Source organism: Muntiacus reevesi, chromosome 3, assembly GCF_963930625.1.
Source record: "Muntiacus reevesi chromosome 3, mMunRee1.1, whole genome shotgun sequence".
Classification (NCBI taxonomy): domain Eukaryota; kingdom Metazoa; phylum Chordata; class Mammalia; order Artiodactyla; family Cervidae; genus Muntiacus; species Muntiacus reevesi.
In genome coordinates this window covers 267846839-267859222 of record NC_089251.1, presented here as the reverse complement: position 1 = coordinate 267859222, position 12384 = coordinate 267846839, and the positions used below count along the sequence as shown (strand labels likewise).

Sequence of the window (12384 nt, the reverse complement as noted above, 5' to 3'; positions counted from 1 at the left end):
GAACTGTAATTTCTCCTTAATCAGTAAACTACTTTCCACAAAGCTGAGAGTTGCTGGATGCAAGATACTGTGTAACCCTTCCAGAGCCCCTTGACACATTGCTGCACAGTTGGCAGGAACTAATATTTCTTTATTATTCACATGTGAAAATATAAACTAGTACAAAACAAGTCAGCCAAAGACTCAGGAACAAAAGTTATCCTTGATGGGAGAGTTGAAACTGGCACGACTTGGAAATTAGTGTTGCCATAACTAACTACGTGTACAACACACCATTTCAGCAGCAAACAGATATAGTCAACAGAGTGGAAAAAAAGGGTGTCAAAGCTTAAATCAGGAAAAAAAAAAAAAAAGATGAAATCTGTTGGCATTCTTGGGCAGAAAGCATGGGTCTTTGGGCTCAGAGCAGTTCTCCTGGTTTCCTCACACTCGGCACCAACTTGTACAACGTCTCTAACAAGTTTGCCCCCTTCGCCAGGAGGAAAGGAGGCAGATTACCAATTTTCAGGATGATCAGTACACTATGTCCAGCAGCATCACTTTAAACTTTGATTCCACTGTAAGATGATGTGACGATTACAGAGGCACTGGCCAAGGCGGCTCCTTGAGTCTGCAGCAAACACACAGGCCAGGACCCGCGCCAGCGTCCACTCTCAACACACTGGCCTTCCCTGCAGGCCCCAGACAGCATGTCCACCTCAGGAGAGGCACACGTGTTATCAGATTTATTGGCAGATGTGTTAGGAAATAAGCTGGCACAGGAGCCAGATGCCAACATCTGCCACTTGCACCAACCCCTAGGGGCCAGACACAGGTGGTAGACTGTTGGGCTGAGCTCTTAGAGCTGACTGCTACAGGCTTAGGCATCTGCCTCAGTGGCTGTGAAACACAGAAATCAACTGGTAATAATGGCCAATGACGTACACCAGATCATACTAAAAACAAAGTATGCAAAACTCCTTGCTTCCTGATTCTTTCATTGATTTCACCATTACTTATGCTATAGAGATGATTGTGTTTGTTACAGTAGGAGGTGTACACTGCTAACTTACATTTAGGCATTTCTATTTATACCATGTAAATCAGTACACCCTCCAAATCAGAGCTCAAGTCGATGTTGAAAGGAGGAGAGGGTTCGGTTTAGTGAATGTGATTTTGAGGAAGCTCATCACATATCAGGTTTAATGGCAGATGTGTTAGGAAATAAGTTGGCACAGAGGCTGGCAAGCTGCATACAGCACAGACCCAATGTGACCAGTTTTTATGTGCCCCAGAGCCACACAAATGGTTTTTACAGATTTAAAGAGTAATGGAAAAAAAAAAAAAGTAACAAGGGATAAGAGTATGTGACACATGTGGCTAGAAAGACATAATATGTTTATAATTTGGCCTTCACAGAAAAAGACTGCTAACCTCTGAGTAGCCAGATTGAGGTGCAGCTGTATTTTTAAAAACCATGGCTGAATGGAGACCACAGATCTGGTGAAAGTCAACAGAAGCATCCTATGAGACTCAAGTGACTATGTGGAAGGCACAATAAAAAGAATTATATATTTACTATCACTTGTAACTAAAAGCTGCCGATTCTTTATAACAGGGATTGGTCAACTGTCTTAGCACAGGCCCAGAAAGTAAGCACTTTACAATTTGGAGGCTACACTGTCTCTGTCATATCAGCCGTAGAGCCATCATCTTAAAAACAAACAAACAAACCAAAAAAACCTCTTTAAAAATGTAAAGACCATTCTCAACAACTGAGACCTTGTGAAAATAAGCCTGGTTGGGTTCTGGCCCTCGGGTGATAGTTCTATAACCTCTGTAAGTTGCATACAAACATCCAGCCTCTTCCCAGCAGACTGGTTGTTAAGCCTTTATCAGCACCCAGAGGATTTGTTTATACTTCCATATATGTGACCAACACTGTCTGACAGAACTCTTTGGGATGATGAAAAGTTCTATATCTGTGCTGGCCAAAACAGTAGACCCTAACAATCAGATATCTGAAATGTGGCCATTCTACTAAGAAAATAAACTGCACTTGTAAATGAATTTAAATGTAAAGACTACCATATCAGGCATGTGACTGACAACGTCAAAGGTGGCATCTCTGGATAGATAAGCAGCATGTCAGGAACCACAGTGGGAACACTGAAGAGTGCTCTGACTGAGCAACTCACTCTCTGCCTACCGAGATTTGTTTTCCTCATAGTGGGCGCTGGTCTTGATGTACCGGGCCAGTTCTATTTGCATGTCTCCAAACAGCGGAACCACCTGGAGTTGCTGTATTCAAAGAATAAAAATAAAAAACCCAGGGTCATTATATATTGTATTTAGTCACCAAATACAATCTAAGGAGAATGAGGAATGCTAATAATCACTGCGGGTTGAACGCTATTTGTGCAAATCACTTACTGCAAAAAAGCTGTAAACAACTTCTACATTCACTTAAAGAACCAATTCAAACATCAAAATTAACCTATCTTGTTGTTAGAACCATGGTCATTTAAAAAAAACAAACTGCATTTCTATATACAAGAATCAATTAGAAAAAAACTAAAGAGAAAAAAATTGCAATAGCATCAAAAAACAAAAGCATGTATTATTAAATCTAACAAAATATGTTAGGACTTCAAAACAAAATATTACCAAAAATTCTAGAAAAATTTTTAAAGTTCTAAGTGAATAGAGAATTGTTAGGTTCATGTATTGGAAAACATGGTATTTTAAAAATATCCATTTCCCCTAAATTGATCTACAGATTCAACAGAATGCCAAACAATATTCCAAGAGGAAAAATGGCTTATGGGTAGTATGTGCATGTGTGTGTATGTGTGTGTGTAAATCGGCAACTGAATTCTAAAATATATTTCAAAAGATAGAGGGACAATGCTCAAGACAACTGTGGAGAACATAACTTGACGACCTGCTGGAGACTTACAGCAACTAAGCCAGCACAGGTGCAGAGCAGTGGGGCAGAGAAACTTAAGGCAGAGTCATTCACATAGAGACACCTGCTTTATGACCAGGTGACTCCTTAGAGCAAGGAAGGGAAAACAGAGCCAACTAGATGTCCACAAGGGAAAAAAATATCCAAGACTGTCAACCCCCTACCTCACAGCATACATTACATCAATTCCAGGGGGATTATAGATCTAGATGGAAAAGGAAACGATGATGCTACTAGACGGTAATGCAAAAGAAAATTCTCAAGATTAAGAACCTCAGTTCACCGATGACTCTTCAAGAAAGTGAAAAATAAGAGCTACATTGGAGAAATGCATGTATTTTAGAACACATGTATCCGACAAAGGACACATACCCAGAAGACATAAAGAACTACAAATCAACATGGAAAAGAAAAGAATGAGAGACTTGAAAGGACCGTTCACAAAGAGAACATACAAAAGACTAATAATACTGTGAAAAGCAATCAGGGAAATATCAACTAAAGCACAAGGAAGCACTAGCCAATAAAATCTCAAAGACACACAGGTACACCCTTCAGGATGCCCCCTTCTTCCCAAAGAATGACAGAGCCAAGTGTTGGTGACGATACAAAGCCCCAAGAAGGCTCACTCACTGCCGGTGTGATGCAAGTCAGCAGAGCCATGTGAGGGAATTGTGAGGCTGCATCTACTGCACCGAAAACGTCCATTCTATTAGAGGAATACGCAATCCATCACTGGGCACTCATCAGTAAAGACGTGCACACACGTGCACAAACCAGCACTGCTCAGACAAGCCAAAACGCAGAAACAACCTCATGTTCATCACAGAATGGATAAGTAAATTGCAGTTTAGTCATAAAATGTAGAGACACACCACAATGAAAAAGTAAAACCTATGGTTGCAGGTTCCCATAGGGACGATCTGACAAAGTGTGCTTAGCTAGACACAAAAGAATACATATGGCATGATTCCTTTCGACAAGGTTCAAATTCAGGCAAAACTGCTACAAGGGCAGGAGACAGTCTACTCACACCCACCCACCTGCCGACTTTGCATTTCCTACTATGGACCAAAGTCACAGAGGTTGACCTCCCGAAGCTCAAACTGCATTCACTTCAATAAGAAGGTTTATTTAGAAACTGCAACTCACCTTGAAGTATTTGTCTATTTTGGATAAGTTTATTCTTTTCTTGGCATCTAGTTTATAAATGTTGCTGACACTTCCATCCATCAAATATAGACCAAATCCCATGACCTGAAAATCACAAAATGGCACATAAAAAGCTTAGACCTGCAGGTTTAATTATACATAAACACACTGCTATAGTTCATAACTTTGAAAATGGCAATTCATTCTTATTTCAAAAAGCACTTTTTAAAAAAACTGTAGTTGACCTACAACCCTATGTTAGTTCCAGGTGCACAACACAGTGAGTTGGTTGGTATTTTTATACATTCAAAAATGATTACCATAATAAGTCTAGTTACCACTGGTCCACCACACAAAGACAGACAATATTAACAATGGTATTTCCAAAGCAGTACATTTCATCCTACGGAATCACTTATTTTGTAGCCAGAAGTCTACACCTCTTAATCTCACCTATTTCATTCACTCCTCTATACCACAGTTGGGAACCTCCTGTCTGTTCTCTATTTCTATGAGTCTGTTTCTGTTTTATGTTTCTTCATTTTTTTAGATTCTACATATAAGTGAAATCATATGGTATTTGTCTTTCTCTGCCTTATTTCAGTTAGCACAATACTAAGTACATTGACAAATGGCAAGATTTCATTTTTTATGGCTGAATAACATTCCATTATATCTAAATATATATCTATGTAGATATATATAATCTTCTTATGCAATGTACACTTAGGCTTTCATGTCTTGGATATTGTTAACAATGCTGCATGTATCTTTTTTAATTAGTATTTTTCTTCATATAAATATCCAGAAGTGGAATTGTTGGATCTTATGGTAATTTTCTTCGTTTTCTGAAGAACCACCATATTGTTTTCGGTTGTGGCTGCAGCAATTTGCATTCCCACCAGATTTCAAACTGTACCAGCATTCCCTTTTCTCCACTTGCTTGCTAGCAATTGTTATCTCTAGTCTTTTTGACAACATCCATTCTGACAAGTGTGAGATGATACTTCACTGTGGTTTTGATGTGCATTTCCCTGATGATGAGTAATATTGAGCATCTTTCCATGCAGCTCTTGGTCATCTCTATGTCTTCTTTGTAATTAATGCCGATTCATATCCTCTGTCCATTAAAAATTTTTTCACATTGAGTTGTTCAAGTTCTTTCTACATCTCAGATATTAACCCTTCGTTGAATATACTGTTTGCAAATACCTTCTTCATTCAGTATGTGGTCTTTTCATTTTGTTGACAGTTTCCTTCAAAGTTTTTGAGCTTGATGTAGTCCCATTTGTTTATTTTTGCCTTTGCTTCCCTTTTTGAGGTGACAGATCAAAAAATATATATATTGCTAAAACTAATAATGTCAGAGCTTTCTTTCAGGAATTTTATGGTTTCAGTTCAGTTCAGTTCAGTCACTCAGTCGTGTCCGACTCTTTGCGACCCCATGAACCACGCCAGGCACGCCAGGTCTCCCTGTCCATCACCAACTCCCGTAGTCCACCCAAACCCATGTCCACTGTGTCAGTGACGCCATTCAAGCATCTCATCCTCTGTCGTCCCCTTCTCCTCCTGCTCTCAATCTTTCCCAGCATCAGGGTCTTTTCAAATGAGTCAGCTCTTCGCATCAGGTGGCCAGAGTATTGGAGTTTCAGCTTCAACATCAGTCCCTCCAATGAACACCTAGGACTGATTTCCTTTAGGATGGACTGGTTGGATCTCCTTGCAGTCCAAGGGATTCTCAAGAGTCTTCCCCAACACCACAATTCAAAAGCATCAATTCTTCAGTGCTCACCTTTCTTCACAGTCCAACTCTCACATCCATACATGACCACTGGAAAAACCACAGCCTTGACTAGATGGACCTTTGTTGGCAAAGTAATGTCTCTGCTTTTTAATATGCTGTCTAGGTTGGTCATAACTTTCCTTCCAAGCAGTAAGTGTCTTTTAATTTCATGCCTGCAATCACCACCTGCAGTGATTTTGGAGCCGAGAAAAATAAAGTCAGCCACTATTTCCACTGTCTCCCCATCTATTTGTCATGAAATGATGGGACCGGATGCCATGATCTTAGTTTTCTGAATGTTGAGCTTTAAGCCAACATTTTCACTCTCCTCTTTCATCAAGAGGCTTTTTAGTTCCTCTTCACTTTCTGCCATAAAGGTGGTGTCATCTGCATATCTGAAGTTATTGATATTTCTCCCGGAAATCTTGATTCCAGCTCCTACTTCATCCAGCAGGCATTTTGCACGACGTATTCTGCATATAAGTTAAATAAGCAGGGTGACAGTATACAGCCTTGATGTACTCCTTTTCCTATTTGGAACCAGTCTGTTGTTCCATGTTCAGTTCTAACTGTTGCTTCCTGACCTGCATACATGTTTCTCAAGAGGCAGGTCAGGTGGTCTGGTAATCCCATCTCTTTCAGACTTTTACACAGTTTATTGTGATCCACACAGTCAAAGGCTTTGGCATAGTCTATAAAGCAGAAATAGATGCTTTTCTGGAACTCTCTTGCTTTTTCGATGATCCAGCAAATGTTGGCAATTTGATCTCTGGTTCCTCTGCCTCTTCTAAAATCAGCTTGGTTTAAGGCTCAACAATTAAATCTTTAATCCATTTTGAGCTTGTTCTTCTATATGGCATGAGAGAGTAGTCCAGTTTTCCCAGCACCACTTATTAAGAGGCTGTCTTTTCCCTGTCACATATTCTTGTTTCTTTTGTCACAGGTTAACTGCCCATTAAGTGAGTTTATTTCTGAGCTCTCTGTCCCACTGATCTATGTGCCGGTTTTTGTGCCATACCACCCTGTTCCGACTTTGTGGTATAGTTTGAAATTAATTACACCAAACTGGAGTGTGATACGTCCAGTTTTGTTCTTAAAAGTTTCTCTTATAAGATTGTTTTGATTATTTGGGGTCTTTTTTGTTTCCTTACAAATGTTATAATTATTTGTTCTAGTTTTGTGGAAAATGCCATTGGTACTTTGATAGGGGTTGCATCAAAACTGTAGATGACCTTGGGTGGTATGGGAATTTTAATGATGTTAATTTTTCCAATCCCTGAAACAAAACAGATCTTTCCATTTGCTCATGCTGTCTTCAGTTTCTTTCAACAACGTCTTATATTTTTCAGAGTCCAGGTCTTTTACCTCCTTGGTTAGATTCATTCCAAGGTTATTTTATTCTTTTTGATACAACTATAAATGGGATTTTTTAAAAAAATTTATCTTTCAGATAGCTTGTTGTTGGTATATAGAACCACAATGGATTCCTGAATATTATTTTACCTCCAGCAACTTTACTAAATTCATGTATTAGTTCCAAAAGCTCTTTGTGGGTATCTTTGGGATTATCCATGTATAGTATCATGTCATCTGCAAACAGTAACAATTTTATTTCTTCCTTTCCAATTTGGATTCCTGTAATTTCTTTTCTTTCTCTGACTGATGTGGCCAGGAGCGCCAATACTAGGCTGAATAAAAGTGGTGAGTGAGTGGGCATTCTTGTTTTGTGCCTAATCTTAGAGAACACACCTTCACTGCTGAGTATGATGCTAACTGCGGGCTTGTCATACACAGCCTTTATCATGCTGAGGTATGCTCCCTCTATATCCACTTTGTTAAGATGCTTTATCATAAATGGATCCTGAATTCTGTCAAGTTTTCCCCACATCTATTGAGGTAGTCATATGATTTTTATTTTTCAATTTGTTAATGTGTTATCACATTAATTGATTTGCAGTTATTGAATTATTCTTGTATCCCTGGAACAAATCCCAGTTGATCATGGTGTATGATCTCTTTAATGTACTGAATTTGGCTTGCTAATATTTTGTTGAGGATTTTTGCATCTATGTTCATCCATAATATGGGACTGTAATTTTTGTGTGTGTGATATCTTTGTCTGGTTTGATATCAGAGTGATGATGCCTCACAGAATGTCAAAAGCCTTCCTTCCTCTTCAATTTCTGTGGTGGGGGTGGGGATATTTTGAAGATAGTTGTCAACTCTTCCTTAAACGTCTGGTAGAATTCACCAGTAAAGCCATCTGGTTCTGGGCTTTCATTTGTTGGAAGTTTTTTGATTACTGATTCAATTTCATTAGTGGTAATCAGTCTGTTCATATTTATTTTCTGTTTCTTCCTGATACATCTTGGTAGAATGTACGTTTCCAGCAATTCCTCCATTTCTTCTAGGTTGTCCATTTTATTGGCGTAAAATTGTTCATAGTAATCTCTTATGACCCTTTGTATTTCTGTGGTGTTGGCTTTAACTTCTTTTTCATTTCTGATTTTATTGATTTGGGCCCTCTTGCTACTTTTCTTGAGGAGTCTAACTAAATGTGTCTATTATTGATGTGTCTATTTTTTGAAAAGCGAGCCGTTAGTTTTACTCTATTATTTTTAGCCACTATTTCATCTATTTTTCAGTCCAATCTTGATTATTTCCTTCTACTAACTTGGGGTTTTGCTTATTCTTTTGCTAGTTCCTCTAGGGGTAAGTTTAGATTGGTTATATGAAATTTTTCTTGTCTCCTGAGGTTTATATTGCTATAAACTTTCCTCTTACAACTGCTTTTGTTATGTCCCACAGATTATGGAACACTGTGTTTCCGTTTTCATTTGTCTCCAGGTATTTTTAAATTTCTTCTTTGATTTCATTAGAGACTCCTTAGTTCTTTAGTAGCATATTGCTTAGCTTCCACGTGGTTGTGTTTTTTTTTGGGGGGGGGGGGTGTTTCTTATAGTTGATTTCTAGTCTGATAGAAGCTGAAGCTCCAATACTTTTGCCACCTGATGCGAAGAAATGACTCACTGGCAAACACCTTGATGCTGGGCAAGATTGAAAGCAGGAAGATAATGGGACAACAGGGGATGAGATGGTTGGATGGCATCACTGACTCGATGGACACGAGTTTGAGCAGGCTCCAGGAGCTGGTGATGGACGGGGAAGCCTGGCGTGCTGCAGTCCATGGTGTTGCAGAGTTGGACACAACTGAGCGACTGAACTGAACTTGCTTCTTTACAGCCTGGCATCACCTTTTCCTCCTTACTGATGTAACTTTGGTCTGGCATCCACTTCCAGGACAGTCCTGTCTCATCCACATTACAAACCTGCTCTGGTAAATATAAGTCTTCATCACTAATTTCTCAAAGCATTTCAGGAAATTCCCAGGCAGCTACCCTATCTGCACTAGCTATCTCGCCACTTGCTTTTATGTTGTAAAGGCTGACTCTAGCCTTGAACGGATGAAACTAGCCATGGCTGGCATTAAAAGATGCACCCTCTGATTCTTTACTGTGGTTCTTCCTCCAGTCTTCACAAAGGCTTTTAGCTTTCCTTTGAATCAGCATTGAGCGGCTGACCCTGCATCTACACACTGAGAAGTTCCTCCATCTCCTCTATCATTTTTCTATACTTCTTCGACATTATTGTTGACATCACAGGCACAGTGAGCTTCCACATTTCATGATTTTGTTCTTGTTCTTTAGAATTGTGCTGTTAAGTCTTTGTTTTAGTCTATTTTGTCTGATATAAATATTGCCACCCTAGCTTTCTTTCCACTTCCATGAAATATCATTTTCCATCCCCTCACTTTCAGTCTATGTGTCTTTAGATCTAAAGTGAGTCTCTTGAAGGCAGCATACATATGGGTCTTATTTTTTAACCCATTCAGCTACTGTGTATTTTTGACTGGAGCATTTAATCCACTCACATTTAAATTAACTATTGATAGGTACTTCCCTAGTGGCTCAGCAGTAAAGAATCTACCTGCCAACACAGGAGACACGGCTTCAATTTCTGTGTCAGAAAGATCCCCTGGTGAAGGAAATGGCAACCCACTCCAGTATTTTCGTCTGGGAATTCCCATGGACTGAAGCAGCCCACAGTCCATGGAGTCACACTGAATCAAACACAATTAGCAACTAAACAACATGCTTATTGCCATTTTATTCATTGTTAAGTTCTTGAGTTTTTCATAGTTCCTGTTCATTTCTTTCTCCTTCTTTTGCTCTCTTCCCTTGTGATTTGATGACTATCTTTAGTGTTAGGTTTAGATTTCTTTCTCTTTTTTGTGTATCTATTATAAATTTTTGGTTGTGGTTATCATGAGGTTGATATATAGCAACCCATATATATGTATATATATGATTATTTTAAGTTACAATCTCTTAAGCTTGGACTCATTCTAATAGTTCTGCATTTTTACTCCCCTACTAATGCTTAATGTTTCTTTAATCATGTTTTATATCTTTTCTATATCCCTTAACTATTTATTATGAATATAGGTGATTTTACTACTTTTGTCTTTTAACCTTGCTACAAGTTGATCTACTACTTTTACTGTTTACTTGTCTTTTCCAATGAGATTTTTCTTTTTGTAACTTTAATATTTCTAGGCTTGGTAAAAAGTATTTTTAAAAGCCTCTCAGAAATTAATAGCTAGCCTTTCACATGAAGCTATTTTATGTCACCGCTTGTTTCCTCTTACATGTAGACACATCAGCTCCCCCTCTCCTGAAACATAACACAATAATAACGTGAATTTCCAAAAGCACCTATTGCCAGGGGGCTCTTATACCAATAGGTGCAAACAGAATGTTCCCAGTATCATAAAGCACTCCACTGGACAGTGCCCTTTTTCTCTGGCCCCCGCCCCATGCTGTTCTCCTACAAGGAAGAAATCTTGGAGCTGGGCCCACTTGCTTTGGGCCAGCAGGACATCCAGCACAGGGTCCCACAGAGCTGCCCTCTATGAAGGTAGAGAGCAGAGTGAAGAGAATGGCAGAACCATCTCCTCGGAGCTACTCAGTTTTCCTGGGTTCTCTCCAATGTACACATTATTAAACTTTCATTTGATTAAAAAAAAAAAACAAAAACAGCTTCTCATTTTCCCAATGAGAAACATCACTGAAAACCTCCCCTATTTTAAACAGAGTAATAATGAGCAATATGTTAAATGGCATGATTCTTGAACAACAAAAGTCTACTACAATCATGGTGACGTGCATGTATGCTAAGTCATTTCAGTCATGTCCAACTATGCAATGCTATGGATTACTGTAGCACGCCAGGTTCCTCCATTCATGAGATTCTCCAGACAAGAATACTGGAATGGGTTGCCATGCCCTCCTCCAGGGGCTCTTCCCAACCCAAGGATCAAACCCACGTCTCTTACATCTCCTGCACAGGCAGGCGGGTTCTTTCCCACTAGAATAACCTGGGAAGCCCAATCATGGTGACACAGTATACTAAATTTCTAGGAACTACACCCCTGCCAAGTAAAATGTGGCACAATCTCTGCTACAAGAAGCTTTATGCTGAGAAAAGTCCTTGACCAAAACCTCCTTATCTACAAGCACCTTCTCCAGGGATGGGCATGAGATCTACCTGGCATTGGGCTCAAGCTTGGGACACACTCATGGGAATATGTCAAGGATTTGTAGTGCAAACTGCATGCAGGGTGGAAGATGCTATATGTACACACACACACGCACACACAAGCATGAGAGAAAAGGTTGGCAAAACAATCATAAAGTTCAGCCCATTCATGGAAAGAAGGCTGCCCCTTTCTCATGGTGCTGTCGGTAGTCTTCCCTCAACACATGTACCTTGAGAAGCATGTGTTTCTCACTGGGCGTCAGGTACATTCTATTCTCATAGTAATCCACACAGAGATTCACGATGTCTGCTAGGAGCTCTTCATAACCAGAAATCACTTCAAGCTGCTGCTGCAGAGACTGAAACACAGGGTGAGATCTATATCACTGACCACTCTCTGCCCCTCCACCTCCTAGCAATGTGCCCCATAAGCCAGAGTGGCAAGTGTGAGTTACTTGTGTGATCTTGTTGTGGTTGGCCAGGAACATGGATAGATTCTGTGATTCCTGGATGGACTGTGGATCTGCCATTTTACGTAAAAACTGAGCAGCCCTATAAAAGAGGGGGAAAAAAGGGTTAATCAACCAACATGCTTAATGATATTAAAAAAAAAACCAGCCTGGGAAAATCAAAATTACTTTACTACTGCTACGGTTATCTGCAGAAATGTGCCTCACAGACGCTGGTTTCAATTTCAGCCTCCTCCAGGTTCTCCCCTGAACTCCAGGTGAGTCTCTCTGCAATGTGGACAGCTCATGATCCCACTGTCTGTAGCTGAAGGACCTCCTCAGAGATGTGGAGCACCACTCACAGGTTCTCCTAAGGGGCACCGACACAATGGCCTCTCACGTTGGCTCCATCCCCAAGTCTGAAAAAGGCTGACACTCCCTCCGTGATTCCATTG

At 39.8% G+C, this 12384-nt stretch overlaps 1 protein-coding gene across 2 annotated transcripts in view; it reads right to left on the bottom strand.

Annotated features, from left to right (window-relative positions):
* The window catches only part of CYFIP1 (cytoplasmic FMR1 interacting protein 1), a 104120-nt gene that overhangs the window by 56305 nt on the left and 35431 nt on the right, over positions 1–12384 (bottom strand). For both annotated transcript variants that reach the window (XM_065932003.1, XM_065932002.1), the window contains exons 7-10: positions 11936–12032; positions 11711–11839; positions 4100–4204; positions 2189–2280 (exon numbers count right to left, since the gene is read on the bottom strand). In XM_065932003.1, the coding sequence (XP_065788075.1) occupies positions 2189–2280; positions 4100–4204; positions 11711–11839; positions 11936–12032 (423 nt within the window). The remainder of the gene's footprint in view (positions 1–2188; positions 2281–4099; positions 4205–11710; positions 11840–11935; positions 12033–12384) is intronic.